Consider the following 15403-nt stretch of genomic DNA (forward strand, 5'->3'; position numbering starts at 1 on the left):
TGAACTGGTCCCATCCTGCACCCAGCTCTGGGTCCCAGCAGTACAACTGTAACCAAGCAGCAAAAAAGAGAGACTTGACATTATTCTTTGTGGTGCTGGCATGTCACAAGTGGGACTGAGCAGGGCTACAGGAGGCCATGCTCAAAAATACGTGCTTTGCTGCTGGATTCCAGGTAAGAGCATTCCAAAGAAAACAACAGCTTGTTCCTCCTCCCCAGTGCTCTGGGCACAGGGATTCCAGAGGTGTTGTGTGATATATGAGAGAAAGAAACCTTTCTGTACAACCAGACTGCCTCAGTGCTGACACCTCCTTGCTCCAGCTGTCCTACTCCATCCCAGAAAAGGCCTTGCTCTGCCTCTGGGGCATGAGGGAGGATGCTGGGCAAATGGTGCTCTGGCCCAGGGAGGGCTCTGCACGCAGCCTGGCTCTGATCCACGCTGGCTGCTTTGTGTCTTTATGTTGGAGCTGACAGGGGAGCACTTCAGCAGCACAGAAAGGAAAAAATATAACCAAACTGCCCCCCTGAGTACAGAAAAATGACAAATAACAAAGGAGAGCTATGTATGGGAAATAGCTTCCTGAGAAGAGCCTTGAGACTTTGAGTGGAGGCTGACACATGGAGGCAACAATGCTCCAATCCTGCTGCAAACACAAAGATGCCAGACATGGACAGGAAGGAAAAGCTCCTGCTGTAGGACCTTGGCAGGAATGAAAACACTTTTAGTGGCTGATATGGGTGGCACGGAATAACAAGTATGTGAAATAGGTAAGGTTTAAAGCCAGTAGCTTCCCTCTGCAGGGAAGCAGAGGCTTTGGTGTGACCAGCACATATTAGCCTTGAAATAACACGGCACACTGTGGCCAAAGCACCAGATCCTTACATTGACCTGGCAGAAAATCTGGGAAAGTTTCATTTAATGCCTGCCCAGAAATTTCCGTCCCTCCTGGAAAGTGGTGCACCTTGGCCAACGTGCAGGGGGAGTGTGGAGGCACTGTGACCCCAGCTGACAACTTGTTCCTGGTGGGCAGCAAGTGACACTTCTTTATTTAAGCAGAAAACTTCAGCTCTCATCTCAGCCATGAGGTTCAGACAAAGAGAAAAAGAGAAGCCATGAATGCAGAGCTCACCGGTAAATGATGCCTCTGCTATGGAGAAACATGAGGGCTGAAATAATTTCTGCTGCGTAGAACCGGGCCCGATCTTCGTCGAAGCGCCGCGACTTCTGGATGTGGAACATCAAATCCCCGCCGTTGACAAACTCCATCACAAAGAACAGGCGATCCTAACACAGCAAACATGAACAGCATTAACCACAGCCTTGCTCAGGCTTGGAAAAGCCTTAGGGAAACTATTTTCTCCCAAACAAAAACAGATTAATAAGCGTGAGACAGTGAGTGGGAGAAAAGGCTGATTTTTTCAGGAGAAATCAAATCAATGCTAGGAAGATCTGTTAGTACCTCCTTGCCTACACTCCTCCCAAAAGTTTTGACCCCAGTGGTGAAATGAATTCTTGTTCACGTGTGGATTGGGCATGTTAGTAAGTGTGTGTTCATCAGTAATCAGCTGCCATTGGGTTTCTCTGAATTATCCTTAGCCTCAGCCAGCAGGGAATGGTAGCCCTTCATCAGTACTCTCTGAGCTGAGTGGCACAAGAGAAATCTGCAAAAAATCATTCACTCCCTAGTAAACACCTCTGATCTCGAGGGAAAGCTGCTCCATAACACAATGTACATAACCAGACTGCAGCTTCACCACAACAGCACAACACTGTCTCGAGGATATCCCAACATTATTTCTGGAAAATGCGGGCTGTTTTCCAGGATGGGATTTCCTGCCACACACTTGCATGGCAGCGGCTTTTTGGGCCCTCAGATTCCAGCTTTCCTCTGATTAACCTGCAGACACCTCTGGGGAATAGAGGAACTAATAGGCATGAAGCATAAATAAAAGTTTCTGCTGAGCAGAAAAGCAACCTGTTTGATAAAGTTAAGTTCATTAACCACAGCTGTTGGTCTCTGAGGTTTCTTTTTTGGCTTTGTTTTTGGTTTCTTTTCTGGCTTTTGCAAAAGCCTGCATATAGGGAGGCACTTACTTAAGCTGTGTGCTCCACAGTGAGCAGGGGTTTCACATGTGTTCACTTGATTGTGAGAGGAAGGACACAGAGAGATTTGGCACAAAAACCCTGGAATTGTTGCCATCCAGTTCAAATATTCCTCTCAGCAATTGTTTCACGACTTTCAGTATTTGTTGTTTCAGATTTTCTCTGAATATCAGGAACAAGCAGATTGGAAAACAGGCACAGAATTCAACTGAGATCAGCCAGGCTTTTTAATGGTAATATTTTCCCTTCTTTCCCACAAGCCTCTTCCCAGGTCTGATGCTAATTATCTACAAGCTACTTTTAAACCCTCTCTAAGTTTAAGAGGATAAGCATTGTCGTGCTCCACTTTCTGGCAGCAAGCCAGCTTGAAATGAGTACTGGTGTTAACATCTTGAGATGCACACGACAGAAGAAAAACAACCAGAAATTCCCTCATTTCTCAATGGACACGAGCAGGAAAGCAAATGGCTTGTAACACATGAGGACAGCTTCCTTTGCATAGCCAACCTGGGCTCTGCCCAACAGCTCCTCCTGGGCCCCTTCCAGAAGGTAAAGATCATGAAATCATAGAATCCTCTGGGTTGGAAAAGACCTTTAGAGACCATCAACCACTAACCCAACTACACCAAGCCCACCACTAAACCACATCCCCAACTGCCACACATCTACACATTTTTTAAACACCTTCAGTGATGGTGACCTCACCACTGCCCTGAACAGACTTGACCACCCTTTCAGTGAGTAAATTGTTCCTAATATTCAACCTAAACTTCCCCTGGTGCAACTTCAGACCATTTCCTCTTGTCCTGTCTCTTGTTCCTTGGGAGCAGAGCCTGAGCCCCACCTGGCTCCAAACTCCTGTCAGGAGTTGTGCAGAGCCAGAAGGTCCCTCCTGAGCCTCCTTTTCTCCAGGCTGAGCCCCTCCAGCTCCTTCTCATCAGACCTGTGCTCCAGACCCCTGCCCAGCTCTGCTGTCTTTCCCTGGACACACTCCAGCATCCCAAAGTCCTTCTTGCAGTGAGGGTCCCAAACTGAATGCACAATTTGAGGTGCAGCCTCACCACTGCTCCCAGCACTCCCACAACACTACTGCAGCCCCAAGGCCACGTGCTGAATGCTATCTCCAGTCCACACAGACACCACAACCTCATTGTTTCACTCTGTTTTTATGAGAGGGCACTGAAAGACACCCGAGCTGGCTTGTCTAGGCAGCAGTGTGAGCCAGAGCAGCGTGAACTGTGCAAATCCATCACCAGCCTTGGCTCTTCAGCCCACATCAGCCCTCTAATGCCACATCTTCACTGCAGATGGTTAAACTCAGCCTGGCTCTGCTGTGCCTGCCTGTTCCTCTGGCTGCAGCACAGGTATCACCTCTGCCTCTCCAGTCAGGCCAGCTTTTACATCTTGTTATTCTTTCCCACCTCCTTCCTTGCTGATCTCTCCTCATGACACATGCTTATCTAGCCCAGCTTGTCCAGGCATCTCCTCGAGCCCATACTTAAAAAGAAATCCCTCTTGCCAGATCCCCAACAGGAAGCAATTTAATTTACCAGCAGCCCGGTGAGGGATGGTGTGTGTATTTATGTAAGTGATACACATGCCTGTATAAACACGCATGCACTTAGGGGAACACACATGGGTTTTCTACTCTTTCCTTAAATGTGACCTTCAGAAAAACAAAATTAACACTTCCTATCTTAAAACATGTATGTCCAGCTTCTCCAGAGCAGGGCCACCCACCTCAGATTTCTGGCTGTACTCATGTTTACTATGATGCTTACAGAAAGACACTGCTTCTTTCTCAAATGTTCAAGTAAGCACCAAAACAGCTGATTTCAAATTTCACATCACTGCTGCCATGGAATTAGCAGCTTTTTTGCTAAAAACTGCTTTTGCTTCAGACTAACTGCAAACCTGAGCAAGTGTAACTCCATGTGTTATATGGTCACACCCACCCACGGGCTCATTTCACTGGTCAAGCATAGATACAGAACTTTGGGTTACTGCATCTTTTTAAATTTTTTTTCCAACTTATTTTAAGGAGGTCCAGTTTCCTAACACTTAGAAATCCCATAGGGCTGCTGAAGAAAAGAGCAACTGGTTTATTGTATTGGTATTACAACTGGTTTATAATGCAGCATTTGTGCACTGGTCAACTACATGCCTGGCAACAAGCATTTGGAAAATCAGCACTAACGGCCATCCTTTGGGGAAAATCATCTAGAAGCCACGAAAGGCCTTCCATTTTTACTCTTAAGGAAGACCATCAGCTTGCAAAACTGCCAAGACCAATCAGTCTCACAGGAATCATTAAGAAATAAACAGTGGTATCATATTGGGAAAAAAAAAAAAGAGGAGGAGAAGGGAAGAGGGAGGAAGGAAAGGAAAAGAGGGGGAAAGAAGGAGGGAGCTGGAGGGAAGGAGGGAAGGCGGGAGAAGAGAGAGGAAGGGAAGGGCAGGGGGAAGAAAGGAGAAAAGGGTGGGAGAGGAGGGAGGGAGGCAAACAGAAAAAAAATAGGAAAGAAAAAAAAAAAAATAAGGCAATTTGCAGCCAGAAGAGTAAGACTGAGGAAATAACTTAAGAAGGGGTCAGAAAAAGTAGGTCTTAAAACAGCAGGTAGTTCAGACACTTGCAAATTTGACCTAAGAGTCAGTTGTGTCTCCTCCTTTCTTGTGGACTATCAGTGGGAATTAGGAGGAGTTGAAAGCTGGATTGTTTTTTGACAGGGCCCAATGCTGAACTCCTCACATGTCTATTTTTCTATTGTGCTTTGCCCAGAAGTCAGCCTGATGTGGCATCTCCGTTTGACGTGGTAAGAAAGGAGCATTTGAGTCAACAGGAAACAGTGACACGAAAGGCTTCGCAGCAAGTGGCAGCCACAGGAGGAAATCACATTGCACCACTCCTGGACTGGGATCAGGATGAATAAACTCTCAGAGCAATTGTTACTGTAAATTAAAAAAACACTTGGAGGAAAAAAATCCATGGGATCAAGCAGGTTTATTTGAACCTACACGCAGAGATTAATCCTGTCAATTTTCACACAAGAGAGATGTCTTTTTTATTTTTCTTGGCTTTTCTAAAAATTTATTTCTTTTCATTTTAGTTTTCCACCCCTATTTGTTCACCTGTTAGCAGGGCAGGGGCTGTTGGAAGCACAGCAGTGGTTGACAGCAGCTACATATGCCCATTATATTTGTTCATTGTCTTAGGGGGTTTTATGGGGCTTGAAGAAATTCCCTGATTGCAAGAGCCACCAAGAAGGACAATCCACACACTGGTTACTGCCTCTTGCAAACACTAAAATCCATCTCCAGCATCACTTTAGCCCTTTGTCCTCACCAGCTCTACAAGCTGTTTTGTATTCTCATACCTTTCCTCTTTGTCATCACATGGGAAGAAAAAAAAATCCAGATTTTAATTAAAGAGCATCCTTTTTCTCCCTGTGCCCAAAACAAACAGTGTGATGGCAAACTTCTGCCCTCTTCTACTTAAAAGTCACAGCTGATGTCCATTTACAACCCACACAAGACCAAAGGCCTCCTGGGACCTTATCACCAATCACAAGGGTCCAATTTTCCCCCACAACAAAAATCAGCCTGGCTCAGGAATCCCGCTTAGTTTGCATTTTATCTTTTTGGAAATAATTCATGCACACAACTCCTTAGAAAATCAGCTTTGGGCTCAATCTGAGTTCACTGAAGCCAAAGGGCTTTCCCAAGAAAACAGTCGTTTTTTCCCTGTTTTGGTAGTTTATGCTTTGCAGAGCAGAAGGGAGGTTTTCCAAATCATCCCCAAACAGAGACAGCTGTGTTGCTGCTTCCCAGAGAAAATTTATTGTTTCCAAAAAGAGTAGCAGGGCTTAGGGAGCTTGCAAGCAAATCATTACAAGATAATTACAAGAGCTGGCAGGCTCTCTCCGTGTTCCCAATGCTCTCCCTTCGTGGTCCACAACCCCCACACAAAGCAAATCTGCCCTAGGTCTTGCTGAGAGCGAGCAAATAAGCCATGATTTCTCAGCCCCGGGCTCCAGAAAGCCACATGTCCAACTCCCCAGCAGTGCAAGTGGCCATCTGTATGTGGGTCAAGGCACTGCAAAGCACAGGATCTGGAGGAGGAGTAAGACACAGGCTTGTAACTGAATATTTATTTTTGTAGGACTAACACAGTTATGCCCCACTGTGAGGAAATGTCCATCCTCCATATCCAGGCCTTTACAGAACCTAGGAATTCCTGCTGGAAATGCCTCCATGCCCATCCCTCCACAGCATTCACAGATTCTATGAATTCCTGTTGGAAGTGCTTCCCCTCCCTCACTGTGGTTCTTCATCATCCTCAGTGGGAGGCAGAGGGGCAGGCACTGGTCTCTGTGGTGCCCAATGACAGAACCCAAGGGAATGGCCTGAAGTTGTGTCAGGGGAGGTTTAGGGTGGATATCAGGAAAAGATTCCTCACCCAGAGGGTGTCTGGGCACTGAACAGGCTCCCCAGGGCAGTGGTCACAGCACCAAGCCTGGCAGAGCTCAAGGAGGGCTTGGACAGTGCCCTCAGGCACAGGGTGGGACTCTTGGGAATGGTGCTGTGCAGGGCCAGGAGCTGGATTCAGTGCTGCTGATGGATCCTTTCCAACTCAGCCTATTCCATAAGTCCATGATTCCATAGCCAGCCCTCCACAGAACACACAGAATCTATGATTTCCTGCTGGAAATGCCTCCCCTCTATATCCATGGACCAAGGCAGCCCTGCACCCCACGAGCTACCTGCTGCTCGCAGCTCCAAAGGTTAGGGACAAGAGGCTGTCCAGGGGGGTTACACATGGTTTCAGACCCAGGGAGGATCACAGGTGTCCTGTGAACAGCCCCACTGCGAAGCAGTCACCACAACAACCCTTGCACAGACACGTGTGTGAGCACAAGAGCAGACCTCAGGAGCTCAGCCCCAAATTTCCAGACAAAGCTGCTCTCACTCGACTGCAACGGAGCAAGGCAGTGACTGATGTCAGGTGAAGATCTGGTCCTTTGGTTTCAAAACACAGCAACTACATCAAGGAACACCTCTGCCCCACACTGCCTCAGATGGAACCCCACGCACGTGGCCCAGGAGTCCCAGGCAGAGAGGCAGCAGGTTTTCCAGCCTGCTGCTCTGTTGAGCTGCTCTTCCTCCCTGCTCCAGGGGCTGCAGAAGTGCCTGCCAGCCCCAGGAACCACTTCTGCCTCAGGGAACCAAGCCACAGATGGCACACACAGCCCTGGGGTTACCCAGATGAGGGCTCACTGTGTGATGCAGCTGAAAGGCTAAGAAAGGGAAGGTTTCTTTCTTCTGCTGGTTTTGGGTGGTTTTTTAAGCTAGAAGGAGGTGCAGTGGAAATCAGGCCAGCTCAGAACGGGCATAAGGTGCATGTGGTATCTCCTCCAGGCTGGGCAGCTGGTGAGCACATTTCTGAGAATCTCAGGTCACTTCCCCACACCAGGCTCGTTTTTAGGTCCTTTAATAAAGAGTCACCAACCTAAATGAGGCAGTTATCACCCCACCACGCTCTGCTCTCTGACACTGCTGACAGTGGGCACCACGAGGCTCCCTGTGAGGCCACTGCAGTGAGGCACATACACAAGGCCCAGAGAATCATAAATTGGCTCTTGCCACTTGCACAAATAAGCTCTGCAGGGTCCCCCAGGGTGAAGGTGGCCCTGGCACTTGGGTGCACAGAGCAGCATCAACACCTAGCTCGTTCCAGAGGAGCTCAATGATGACAACCACAAACCAGGATGGGCTGAGGGGAGTTGTGGGTTCCCACTGACCCCAGGGAAAAAAAAACAAAAAACAAAACAAACAAGCCCAAATCTAACTGCATCCTCCAAATTCCTGCCCCTGTTTTCTCAACCACTTGGCTGAAATGTCAAGCTCATATGCTGCAGTGTTTTTGTAACAGGCAAACTCAGTCATTTGTCCGGAACAATGCATCTTCTGGGGCATTCAAGTGAAGCACACACACATCCTTCCTCCTCATCCCCTCCCTGCAAGACAGCCTAATTCACAGCAGTGTTACACTATTAGCTCATCTTTTCACTAGAAACTTTCACATTGCATATGTGCAAATGATGTGCATACGATTATCATGTTCACCTGTATCTGTTCCACTTGAAACAAGACCAGACCCAAATTAGAAAAAAACCCAAAACTCAGATAAGCCAATCAATTATATAAAAAAGTCTGGTTTTTTATCACAATTAAAAAACAAAAAGACACTTTGAGCATCATTAAAATGAAATATTAAAAGGATACAAAACTAATTGAAAGAAGAAGCAACACAAAATCTTCCCTCCCAGACCTTTTAAAATGGTAAAGAAACTCCATAAATACTCCTTCCCTCCTGAAAGATTAAAACACATTCAAAGGACTGACTGAATTTAGAGGGGAATAAATTGAGAAATAAGGAACTAAAGTGTATGACACTACAGACATTACCTGTTAATCAAAGATTTACAGTTCACCTGCACCCCTCAGCTGGCTGCTGGCATCTTGGTGTCTCAGGAGAGAATAGCCCTGTAAATACCACGCTTTTTTACAGCCCTCCATTCAAAAAGACTACTGAAATTGGTCTTTTCAGTTCAGAGTGACCAACCTGCAACAGCTCTTCCCATTTTACAAAATACTGAGCTCTGCAAAATCTGCTATCTCAGGCAGGGCTACGGAAGGCTAGAGTCCTCTACAAGATCAGCCAAAGGTCTTCACAAAAATAAGAGTGCCAAAACACTCAAAACCCGTTTGGAAACAGCTTGCTGTGAGGATTTGTGAATTATCTTCTCACCTTAAGTACCACCTGGAGCAATATGGATTCAAAGAGACTGAAACCTAAAGCACCACCAGCTCACACCTCAGCTAGCTCCTCTCTGAGCTTAGATTGCCTTTGGATTTTTCTTCCCTTTCCTCCTCAATACTGACTGGCACCTGCTTGCTCAGGGCTGCTTGAGAGCTGCTTCCATTTTGATCTCTTTTTATGCCACAACTTCCTTGATTTTAAGGACAAAAAATATTTGTCTCACGTACTGTGGCTAACCACAGGCAAAACTTGGCTGCAGTGAGCTTGATGATTTGTCCAAGCTACAGTCTCCCCGCTAAGCAACTGCAGATGGAGACAGGCATTTATATCAGCTTCATGAAAATGCAAATATCCCAAGTCCCTCAGCCATCTGGGGTCAGAAAGTTACTCTGGGGAGCTACGACAGGACGATGGCAGCTGACCCTTCCAACCCTGCAGCTCATGTTTTCACCTCAGCTCGCACCGCCTCAGTGCGCAGCCCAAGCGTGGATGTCCAGCAAAGTTCACAGATTAGAGTCAGAAATGTCAGTCTGATCTTGTTTCACCTCCTGCCTGCAAAAAAACCCCTGGCCTCAAATGTTCCTGCAATGAAGTGACCACTGCAAGGTGCCGCTGCAGATGTCAGAAAAAGCAGAGGCTTTCTGAGCAGGGCGTGGAGACGTCAGGTTTACTGACAACTGGAACCAGCGTGCCAGCAAACACATCAGGGGTTTTTGGTGGATGTGGACACTGTCAAACCACAGGAAGATGCACTTTCGACCAGCCTGCCTTTATTCTGTGCTAGACAGGAGCCAGAGGAAAGGAGAAACTGGCTGTCCCTGCTGTGGTCACAAAGCCAACACAATGGCACATGGCACACACCTGCAGGATCTGCACTGGAGAGTGAAAGGAGAGAGAGGAATTCCCCTGTCCCTCCCTGTCCAAGAACCCCCCAAAAACCAACCTGCCACCCCAGGTAAAGAACAACTCAAGCTCCTTCCAGCCTGACTTGCAGAGCCTTCCAGCAGAGTGGCTTAGGGCTAACACAGGTGTCAACTCTCAAGAACAAGAGAAAAAGTCTTTTCTCAAAAATAAGAGAAAAATGCCTGCAGAAAGGCATCCAAGACATGCACTTGGCTGTGAATGCACACATGGAGTTGTGCTGCCTCCACAACATGCCACAGAGGGAATGCTGGGGGCTCAGAGCCTGGGAGTGGATCAAAGCCATCCTCTCTGCTCCCAAAGGGCTCCCTCCCAGTGCCTTTCAAAAAGAACATCAAAGAGGCCTCACTGCTTCCTGAACGCCCACCAGCACACTCCAAAGTCTGTCAGGGCACTTGTTCATCTCCCAGAGCCCTGGGAAGCCTGTCACTGCCTCTCCAGCCTGCCTCACCTCCACCACACCGGGCTCTGCCCTGTGCTCTGCCCATTTGGTGATGGTGGAGTGGCTGACAACCATGCTGATGCTGGAGATCCCCTGGGGGGATCACAACTGAGGACTCCCCTGGACATACAAGGGCACTTAGACCTCCCTTGTGGCACCTGGGGGCAAGGGCTGGGTGAGCTGCTGCCTCTCTGTCCCAGCACTTTGGTTTGTCGACCCTCACTTGAAAATGATGCTCCTGTTGAAGGCTCCAGGTCAGCTGTAGCACTTCTAGGAGGTGAAATACAGGGTCACCTCTCTAAACAATCAGGTCACCCATGACAAGATGACCATGCTGACCCTGGCAGAGGTGCCTGAGTGCCCCAAGAGCCAGTGGAGATGTGGAGAAGCCTTCCCCTTCCATGCTGAGAGCACGACATGAGCCCTCAGCCAGAAAAGGAGACAAAAAGCTGCGTGCCAAACAGCAGGCTGCCCTGGTAAAACGGGAGCAGTTCCATGGTTGTACTGCCCTGGAGTCCCAGGCCAGTCCTGCCTGGCTTGAACAGCACCCCTGCTCATCATTATCTTGAAGGACACTCGTTACAGAAAATCACAGCCTGCTGCCAAGTTCTCCTGTCTCACTATTTTTGGAACAATAGGAGCAGGCTCTGAGCCTCAGCAACTGTCAGCAGAGCCAGAGGGAAAGCAAATCCATATAATGATCAGCACAGAGGGACAGTGCTGGGAACAGCCTCGCCTGGGGGACAGTCCCCTGGAAGGACCCTTTGGTCATGAGAAAAGGGATAAGGGCAATAAATGTAAAACCCAGAAGCTATTCAACACTATTGGCATGGGAAGCTGATCTCCCCCAGCCCTCTTCATTCTCATGCATATGAGAGGAAACAAAAGGATTTAAAAGCAAACCACCTGTGCAGGAAAGATAGCTCCTAAACCCCAAATAAGACAGGACCTACTTACTGCAAACTGATTTTAATTAAAACATTCCAGGATTCACATTCCCCAGGATTATATTACTGACTTAGCTATTTATACATATAGCCTCTTTCACCCCTTCTAGGACAGTATTGTTGAGGTGTTGCATGACACCAGTGTCAGGTAAATGGAAACAAACACTTTTTGGTGCTTGTCACCCCTAATGCAGGATCCACAATTATCCACAGGTCCCAGCACCTGTCAGCAACTCACAGATTACTGGAGCAGAAGCATAATCCTCTCTGGCTCTAAAGAATTATTCTAAGGCCCTAGAAAAAGCAGAGGTAAATGGCTTAGGCAAGGTGGAAAGCTCCCAGGGCAAGGCCTTAAATTAAAAAATAATAAAATAAAAAACCAGAGAGGTAGTGAGCAAGGAAGACCTCCCACAGATACAGCTGAAGCAGGATTTAAACTTCCCCCCTGCAATGGAGCATCTGGACTCCTTCCTTGCCTTTCATAGGAAAGGAATCCAGAGGTGCAAGTCCAAAACTGCCCAGCCCAGTGCTGGGCACACAGATGGCTACATCCAGCCTCTGCCAGCCCGCTGAGCTGCTGATATTTCATCTTTACGCTCTGAAAACTGTGACCCACAGCAGGCAGAGACAGCCCTTGCAGCTCCTACCACCTAGTGGCTGCAGGATTCAGCCCTGATGGAGCAAGGAGGCTGTCTGGAGGTCAGGCAGCCTCAGCCCACCCTGGGAAATAAAGCTGCCCTTGCTGGCAGGCATCACTTAAGCTGCAGCTGAGACTAAAGCAGGCTCACACTGAGCACAAAGGCAGCACAAGAGAACAGAAAACCTTTCTGAAAACCATCAGTGACTAATGTAAGCTCAGAAAAACCTCAGCCAGCCTTAAAATAGGCCAGAAGAAGCAGCAGTATAGATGGACTCAGGTAATGCATTGCTGTTTCAGGTACTTGTGCCTGCTCAGCTAATCATGGAATCACAGAAAGGTTTGGGTTGGAAGGGATGTTAAAGATTATCTATTTACAACCCTCCTCTTCTGTACAGGAACACCTTTCACTAGATCAGGCTGCTCAGAGCTTCATCCAGCCTGGCCCTGGACGCTTCCAGGGATGGGCACCCCTGGAACAATGCTGCATTCCTGGCACCACATGAGATCACACCGTGCTGCACAGACATGTCCCAGGCTGATAAAGTCACCCCAGGCTGCTCAAGCCAGGGGAAGAGTTTGCTGGTTTGGGTGGAATATTGTAAAAGAAACAGAACTCAAGTGGCTCTGGATCCAGCCAAATTCTCAGATCCTATGAGTGCTCTGTCCTCAAACTGCAGCAGCATCTCAGGTGCTTCCAAGAGCCTTCCTTTTGAGTTCCCATGATTTCCTCTTGAGCTGGGATGGGAGAGGCTGTAACTGGACACCCCTGTGTCAGGTGCAGCCTCACCAGTGCCAGGCAGAATGGATAATGACTCTTCCAAGTTCCTGAAGCAGCCAGGTCCATAATTTAGCTCACATTCCATGGGGCTGCACTGCTGGCTCAGACTGAACCTGGCACCTGCCATCAGCCCTGTCTGCCTTCCAGCTGGGCTGCTCTTCTGCCACTCGGTCCCAGCTTCTCCTGATCTTATGGGATCAGGCTTTGACTTGGCCTTGACAAATGGTAAGAGGCCTCAAAATGGCTAGTTCTTGAAAAATTCCCAAAGGCAGGCCCTGAAGGTCATTATGTATCCAGGATCTCCATGGCAGACTGGAGCTGTGTTTTGTTTTTTATAACATGAACCAATAATACCACATTTTAAGAGTCTGGGCTGTAAATGTGATATATGTGATGTGGTTTCCATGTAACTGCAAACTGGGTATTTGTGCTGCCATGCTCCCAAATCCATAAAATTTTTAATATGGCTGCAGGATGACATTTTGAATAAGTGGTTACTCTTTTTTATATCTATAATGGTTTATATATATAGATATCTTTTTCTGCCAAGGTCTTGTTAATGGAGGGGATATCCTTATGCCATACAAACAATAAACAGAAACCCCAAGTTTGTATCAGCATGGTTAAGCCTTCCTGGAAGGACTGTGACCAGTGAATACCCTGCTGTTGCAATAATTTCTCTGCTACAGCAAAGGGGTTTAATTGTGCTTTTATAAGCAATTTAAACCTGGTTATTCTGGAAGTTGGTGTCACTGAGTGCAGACCTTGGGCAAAAGACGTCATGAACCACCTTAATTTGAAATCTGCATTGTTTTTGTAAAAAATGTTTCCCTTTTTTGTGTTATTCAGCGGGGAAGTGGGATTCAAGTGAAAGAGGAACCCAGGAAAGATTGGAAATAGCAGGGTGCTGCTATACAAGCACCACTCCCTTAGCACCATTTCAAGGACTGACCAGCTCTGTGTTCAGGGCACCAAGGGCTGAGGAGTTCTTCCCTCTGCTCCTCTGATGACAAGCTGGTCCAGAAACTCCAGTTCCAGGCTGCTCTACTGTTTAGCAACCTCCTTTTAATTTCCAGTCTAACTGTACTATGGCCAGTCTAGACTCATTTAATCTTAACCAGCATCTTGACAGCTTTGTTCCCCTCCTCAGCGCTTGACATCTGCAGACATCAATCAGATCCTCTTTTTGCTTTCAATTTGCTAGTCTAAACAGGCTGAGTTCTCCCCTTTTCTTCCTCTTTGCAAAAGACTCTGCAATCACTTCACCAGCCCAGAAGGCCTTGCCTGCACCCACAGCAGACTGTGTTCAGTTTTTCTGAACATGACAAACAGTTGCTCTCACAGTGACCTTGAATCCTCCCTGAATTCACAGGAGGCACTCTGCACAGCCCAGGAGCACACTTGCTGTTCTCACATCCACACTGCAAATTTAGTAAGCAAAGCCATAGCAAAGGCCATAGCAATGAGTGGAGAAGTCCTCATTTGACCTCAAACAGAACACATCAATACTGGACATTCCTGATATTTCAGGAAAGCCATTACAAGTTGACATATCACGAAATAGAAGTTTCTTTGGTTACTAGTGACAACAGTGAGCTTTAAGTTTCATTTCTGCTATACAGCACAGCTGCTCTGTGAACCATGTGAGCTGTGCATTAAATAAAAACCAGCACAAACCACCCATTTCTATTAGATGAGTCTACCCAAAGGCTCCACCCTAAATGAGCACAGCTCTTCACCTCCATAGCTGGCTGTTGCATCATCCCAGTGAAAAGAGAAATGGGTGGGTGGCTGAATACATTTGTCTGCTCTTTTTTTGGTTTTTTTAAGGTATTTTGGGTTTATGTAGGAGGAGCAAAGCTGCAATTAAAAGGGCAAGTTTCTCCTACCTCTTGGAAGAGGAAAACAAGCTCTACTGCCCTTTAGCAAAGAACAAAATGCAACTGGAAAGGAGCCCAGGCAGTTCTGAAGAGCTACACTGCACAAAGTGCTATGGTCCTAATAACAGCTTAGCTGAGGGATTCCCAAATTCACCTTGCCATACATGGCTGTGGCCACTGCCTCCATCTCAGTCACTCCTCCCTCCACCACCCACACCAGCAAGAGGCTCCCAGCACCAGCACACACCAGATGAGGCTCCCAGCCAGGCACTCAGCCCATGCTCTGTCCTCCACTTAGGTACACAGGGCACAAGGGACAGCAATGCTGCCATCTGTCTGCCCCACACAAAAAGAAATACCAACCATACACGGATCTGACTCAGTGTCCACCCCTGTCAGGCAGACCCTTCCAGTAACCCCAAAAGGATCTTTTGTTCAGTTCTGAGCAGTCTACAAAGGCTGGCAGATACTGGAGGCTGCATTCAGTTCCAAGTGCAAATCTTAAAGTTTGCAGAAAACTCAATGCAAATACAACCTTGTTAAAAATTCAGGCAGCAACAGAGCAGAGCCTGAGATCCCAGAGCAACCAGAGGACACTGCAGGTGTGTAGACATTTGCACTTGGAAATGTTCAATGGCACGGAGATGTTTCCAGGGAAGACACAAAGAAAGGTTTTGTGCCTTACCAGTTTTTTAGGGAGCTGAGAAAAGGGCAGGATTTTGTTTGCCAAATGCCCAGCAGATGTTAGAGGTGCAATACAGCACAGTGCTCTGTTCATCCTCGAGCGGAGAGGCTCCTCCTGGGTCTGGGGTGGACATTGATAACAGGCCAGGGGCCAAATACACATTAGGTTCCTCATGGCAGCCAGTGTC

The 15403-nt window shown here is 47.5% G+C and overlaps 1 protein-coding gene across 2 annotated transcripts in view; it reads right to left on the bottom strand.

The window, feature by feature from the left end:
- PRKCH (protein kinase C eta) overlaps positions 1 to 15403 on the bottom strand; it is a 129928-nt gene that overhangs the window by 43593 nt on the left and 70932 nt on the right. For both annotated transcript variants that reach the window (XM_064422949.1, XM_064422948.1), the window contains exon 10: positions 1130 to 1284. In XM_064422949.1, the coding sequence (XP_064279019.1) occupies positions 1130 to 1284 (155 nt within the window). The remainder of the gene's footprint in view (positions 1 to 1129; positions 1285 to 15403) is intronic.

Source organism: Passer domesticus, chromosome 6 (genome assembly GCF_036417665.1).
Source record: "Passer domesticus isolate bPasDom1 chromosome 6, bPasDom1.hap1, whole genome shotgun sequence".
Classification (NCBI taxonomy): domain Eukaryota; kingdom Metazoa; phylum Chordata; class Aves; order Passeriformes; family Passeridae; genus Passer; species Passer domesticus.